Source organism: Myotis lucifugus, unplaced genomic scaffold (assembly GCF_000147115.1).
Source record: "Myotis lucifugus unplaced genomic scaffold, Myoluc2.0 scaffold_46, whole genome shotgun sequence".
NCBI lineage: Eukaryota > Metazoa > Chordata > Mammalia > Chiroptera > Vespertilionidae > Myotis > Myotis lucifugus.
In genome coordinates, this window is record NW_005871094.1 from 3843649 (window position 1) to 3850107 (window position 6459).

A 6459-nucleotide genomic window follows, 5' to 3' on the forward strand; every position below is an offset into this window, starting at 1 on the left:
CCTATCATGGTAATCCTTACACAACTCCATAAATATACTAAAAATCACTGAAATCTATACTTTAAATTGATTAATCTTATCACATGTAAATTACATCTCAATAAAGCTGTTTAAATAAATAAACCATTCCATAATATGAAGACAGGATCTCTAAATCACTCTCTAAAAACCCTGTGTGAAAAGTATAACTCATTTAATAAGCCAGAAACATATTTTTAACCATTTTTACGTTTCAAATTGATGTCTGATAGAACTTAAAGTTCCTCAGTTTATTATAAATGTCGTTAATGTGAGATAATAGGGTTTTTTTTTCCAAAATGTAGGAATTATATACATTTGACAAATTCAAAGTAAGTAAAGCTAAGTAAGGCATATCTTACTTTGTTCACAACCATAATTCTTTGTGATAGTATTACAAATAGAATCCTACAAGATGTAAGCATTGTTTTGAATTTAGAACATTAGTCTTAGTCAAATATCAGATCAAAAAAACTTACTCATAAAGTATTTTGTTACCTTATGAGAGTAGGATTACATAGTCCATAACATACTATTGTATTCAGGTTTTAAATGCCATAAGTACTATGATACAAGTAATTCCTTTTAATATTATATATTCCAATGGTTTCCATAATAAAAATTATTATTAGTATTTCATAGCATATCTCTTTCTGTTTGTATACTTTTAATCTATCTAGAATTTATATTAAAAGTGTATCTCTCGAACCCAAAATGAGAAACTTCTATTAAAAGATGGAGATATATTGCCCTAGCCGGTTTGGCTCACTGGATAGAGCGTCGGGCTGGGGAATGAAGGGTACCAGGTTCGATTCCGGTCAAGGGCATGTACCTTGGTTGCAGGCACATCCCCAGTTGGGGGTGTGCAGGAGGCAGCTGATCGATGCTTCTCTCTCATCGATGTTTCTCTCTATCTCTCTCCCTTCCTCTCTGTAAAAAATCAATAAAATATATTTTAAAAATAAAATAAAATAAAAGATGGAGATATATTCTTCAAAATGCCACTGGTAAAAAAAGTAAAGAAAGGCAATGGAAATGTTCAAGCTTAAATTAAACTAAAGAGACATGAAAAGTAAATGCAATATCTAACCTTAGACTGGACTGTCTACTGAAGAAGAAAAAAAAAACTGAAATAAGCCAATCAGAGAAAGACAAGAACCATATGATTATAATTATATGTTGAATCTAATGAACAAAATACACTAACAAACAAAACAGACACTAACTCATAGATACAGAGAATAGACTGACAGCTGTCAGAGGAGAGGGAGATTGGAGGGCTGGGTGAAAAAGGCAAAAGGATTAAGGAAAAAACAAAACAAAACACTAACACATAGATTTAGACAACAGTACAGTGAGTACCAAAGGGGAAGGGGGTGATACAGAAAAGAGTAAAGAGTAAAGAGGGGGGGAATGGTGAAAGAAGGAGACTTGACTTAGGATGGTGAATACACAATACAATATACAGATGATGTATTACAGAATTGTACATCTGAAACCTACATAATTTTATTAACCAGTGTCACCCCAATAAATTCAAGTTTAAAAATGCCAAGCAAATCATTATTGGGTCAATTAACAAAACTAGAATATACACATTCTGACAACTTACAGTCAAACTGTTCAAAGAAAAAAATTTGTGTACGTACCTAACTACATATGTACATACACAAAACAATTGATAATGTAACAAAATGTTAACAATACCTGAATCAGAATAAAAAGGTATATGGATGCCTACTGTATTATTCTTATTGTTACAACCTTTCTAAAAGTTTGAAATTATTTAAAAATTAAAAAGTAATAAAGTGACATGAAATGCACTTCATAAATATCATGGTTGAGTCTTATTTTTTGTTGTTATTGTTGTTCTTACTGTTTTTAAACCATATGATAAACTCTGCTTTTTAATTGAAGTGGTTGGCTAATTTACATTTAATATAATTATTTATATGATTGGTATAAGTCTAACATCTTTGCTATTTGTTTCCTATTCATCCTACCTTTGCTTTGTTCTTTGATTGATTTATTATTTTAATCCTCATCTGAGGATATTTTTCCATTGATTTTTAAAGAGAGTTGAAGAGAGAGGGAAAGACAGAGAGAAACATCAATGTGAGAGAAACACATCAATTGGTTGTCTCCTGTATGAGCCCCGACCAGGGCCCGGGCCGGAGAGGAGCCTACAACCAAGGTACATGCCCTTGACTGGAATCATACCCAGGACCCTTCGGTCCGCAGGCCAACGCTCTATCCACTGAGCCAAACCAGCTAGAGCTTCCTTTATTTTTTATTCTTCCTCTCCTGCTTTCTTTTGGATTACTCAAATATTTATTCACTATTCAATTTTTTCCTTTACTAACTTTTTACCTATACATCTATTTTACAATTTTAGTTTTGTTCTAGGGCCTAACTTAACACAACTTACTTTAAGCATTATACCTCAGATTAGCAAACCTCAGACAGGCAAACTAATTTATGAAAAATTAAATAACCAGCTTCTTAACAATAAAGATATTTTATTCAATACAAAAATATTTGCCAAGTACCTACTATGGGCATATAGTAATTGACAGAGTGGCAAAAAGAACTCAGAGAATATAGTTGCAATCCATATTCTTTCTACACCATCATCAATAAAGCACACAGACTTAAGCCAAAAAAATGTCTAATGAATGAATAACCAAGAATTAATCATTCAACCCACCAGGAACATGTATATAGTGTCAAAAATAACTACAATTTCCCTTCATGATTTATTTAGTCCTGTAAGACTCCTATTTGCCATGCAAGTAATTTCATTCCTACAAGGTTATATTTTTCAATTCCCTACATATTCTTAATTTTTTTCCATATTAGTAGATACTGCTCAACCAAGACATTTCTATTTAACGATGTCAAATTTGTTTCAGCTGACTCTTAATTGTATTTCAAATTTTCAGCTGGCCAAATCAAATCTGTTTTCCTGAAGCATGGAGAGAAAATATAATAAAATTTCTAAATACCATCTCTGCAGCATCATACCAAACAGTAATATCATTTCTCCAATCTTAACCAAATCAATCAAAATGATACATTTATACTTATAGATTCATTCTCATCTCAAAATAAGCTCTTGACCTGTCATTTACCCTAAGATATACAAGAATTAACTGTAGGAAGATCGTCATAAACTTAAGCTATATATAAGTTTATAAAATAGTGTTTAAGAACATTTTTATACTGATTAATTTGACATAGGACTAATTCCAGTGAAGTAAAGTACCTTTCAACAAAAATCCAAATACTGCACATCCTTGATTACTAGGTACTGGCATCTTCTCATTTTAAAGTCTAGTAAAAGAAGTTTGTTAAAAGATCTCTGAAGATGATAGAAGTTCATGAGATCAACAGCATCATCTTCAGACAGAAACATTCCTGTCTCACTGCTTATGACTAAGGGAAGGTTTTAGGTTGCTGATTTGTGTGTTGTGGTCTTAACCTGTGACTCTGACGAGACGGCAGCCTTTGTAAAAGGACTTACCTGGAGGACATCCTGGATCTTCACCCACACATCTGCCATGTCGTACAGTTTGACATCTTCCTGCTGAGGCAGTGGGGCCACGACGGTGTCCTGCAGGTATCCCAGGACCACAGAGTGTGCAGTGGCTACAGCATTAAACTTGTCAAACAGCAACTCCAGCAGCTCCAGAAGTAACCTAGCCAAGAAATCAAAGAAGTAAATAACATTAAAACATATACCAAAGAGGGTTACACTGGCCTGCAAGAAAACCGACAAACTAGTGACAATGTAAACAGCACATTTCAGCAGGTTTGGTTTCAAACAGCTGTATGATCTAAGAAACTTGAAAACATATCTAAGCCTGTTTTCTCTACTATAAAAAAGAAATAATGTAAAAATTTAAAAACCAACTGTCAGGTCCCTAAACCAGCAGTAGCAGCTCCATAAACATTTGTTTCATTTTGAACATATTTTAGTGATTACAACAGTACTGCTCTGTATTCTTATAAGCAGTTTCTCCAAGGAATTCAGGTACTTTTTCAGCCAGTTCAGATGTCACACGGAATATGCTATTCCCTAGCAATAAATTGGGCGCTTTGGTAAGGATACTAATCCTTTCAGACGTGGAAAGCTGTGCTTACTACCATTCAAATGCATGATGTAAGTTGCCTGAAAAAAAATACACACCTGCCAAGCAATCTGACTTTCACCACAGGGAGCAGCTTATTCATCCGCATTATCTCATTTTTCATGGTGAGAAATGCTGGACACATATTATTAAATCAATTTTATATACTCAAGGACACAAAATGGGGTTGCAAGGCAGCTGGGACTAGAACAAACATTGATTTCCACGTCAGTGCATCTGCCACCTACCTCTCACTCTAGTTCTAGAATGCAGACGTCTGTTCAGGGACAGGGCGGAGCTTTGTGGCATGTAAGCAAAGGGATTCCTCTACCACTAAGACTCACAGCTTCACTGACCACATGGGCTGGGAATCTTTCCTCCTCTCAACTTGTATATCATTGTATCCCACTTCTAAGGAACTTAACCAAGTGTGGCTCCCATATGTGACCCAAACAATGCGGGTCCCATTCATTTATACACAGACACTCTACCTCCCTGCTCCACTGTTAGTCTTCCAGTGTGGGCACTGCTTTATACATCTCTGTATACTTAGCAGGGATCAGCAAATTGTGCTGAATGAATTCAATGTGTATACCATGAAAATCTGGAATATACTTATTGTATATTGTGTGGCTCTCAGTTCATAGTTCCTAAAGAGATTTATAAACCAACCTGGAAAGGAGAAAAGGAAAGCAAAAGAGCTTGTCAGCAGGGTCAATTAATAAGATCCCATTACCATAAATAAGAGGTTATGGCTACAATCTCATCAAAACATACAGCATATTATCTATTCCTCTGGCTTCTTTACTGCCCAATTATTATAATTAATGTGCCAATGTGATGGCCAATAACTGTCTTATGATAAAACCCTAACATGCATTTGACATTTTAATTTAGATGAGACAGAATCAATAAAAATTTATGTACTACTCCCAATCTAGAATATACATAATACAGAATTTATACACTGTATTTGTAAATAAGGGCCATCCTATCTTTTGAATGGTGATTTTTAAAATCTTTTAAAGGTCAATTCACATTCACACACATATATATCTAAAACAATTATTCTTTCTCATCTGTGCTATCAACAGAGAAAGGGACAAAGTACAGAAGATTGTCTAACTTAGCCAAAATAGTTAAGTGTAAGACATAATCTGTATAAAACTGGTATCTGGCATGACACAGAATAAGTACTTGATTAAGGGATGGTCCACTTTTCAAATAAAGATTTATGCCGACTATGTAAGCCTGTGGTTCCCAAATATCAATCCACAGACCATAACGTATTTTTCAGTGCGTATAACAAAATAAGAAAAATAGGACCATATATTGACTTTTCACAAAGGTAAATATATTTAATTTGATATTTTTTATACTCTCCTGACAGGAGAATCTGGTCCTTTCTCTCAAATGTCCCTACTTGACAAAATTAAAACTTAATAACCTTATGTTAACCTCCAACATTTTTGAAAATCATACTGATCCATGACATTCAGACGCCAGCGGCACTGGCATCCACCTTCCCAATGGCATGAAGGCCTAGGCATAAGCCTGCAGAGCAGCAATGAAGCAGAAGCACTGAAGAGAAGGGCCTCTCTGAAAGGAAGGCGCTGCTGCCTGGCTCTGTCCAGGGCCACAAGCTTGTGGCTGAACACCACGGCTGCCACTCAAGCACAAGGCCAACTCAGCCACCAGGGGCAGTGCTGTGTGTGGAAGAGACCTAGCAGGGAAGTGAGGTGAAAAGTGAGATCCATAGTGTCTATGAACATCACAGAAGCAGCAATCCCTTGACAGAATGCTGAAAAGTGCCAGCTCTATCACTCCTGAGGGATCAAGGCCAAGACAGACCATCACAGCACGGGAACACTGCATGGGGAAGAGTAAGGGAGAAGAGACAGGTGAGAGGGGTGAGCTGCCACCTATACATCTGCCTCCTCAGAAACATCCAGCCACTTCAAAGAGAGGGACGCTCTCCTCTGCCTTATTATCACACAATCAAGGCAACAGTAATAAAACCTGTGACTCCAACAACAAAAGTAGAAACGTTTGTGCTACAAACGATACCCTCAAGAAAGTAAAAGACAACCCACAGAATGGGAGAAAATATTTGCAAATCACGTATCTGATAAAGGATTTGTATTTAGAATATCTAAGGAATTCTTACAACTTTTAATAAAAAGACAAATAATCAAACTTAAAAATGGACAGCACATTTGTATCTACCTTCTCAAAAAAAATATGATTAATGAGCAAACAAAAAGATGTTCAACATCATTAGCCATCCTATCTAATAAAAGAGTAATATGCA

The 6459-nt window shown here is 35.5% G+C and overlaps 1 protein-coding gene across 4 annotated transcripts in view; it reads right to left on the reverse strand.

Annotated features, from left to right (window-relative positions):
- EXOC4 (exocyst complex component 4) overlaps nucleotides 1-6459 on the reverse strand; it is a 719168-nt gene that overhangs the window by 602626 nt on the left and 110083 nt on the right. For all 4 annotated transcript variants that reach the window (XM_006088330.3, XM_014455451.2, XM_023753513.1 and 1 more), the window contains exon 7: nucleotides 3542-3716. In XM_006088330.3, coding sequence (XP_006088392.3) covers nucleotides 3542-3716 — 175 coding nt within the window. The remainder of the gene's footprint in view (nucleotides 1-3541; nucleotides 3717-6459) is intronic.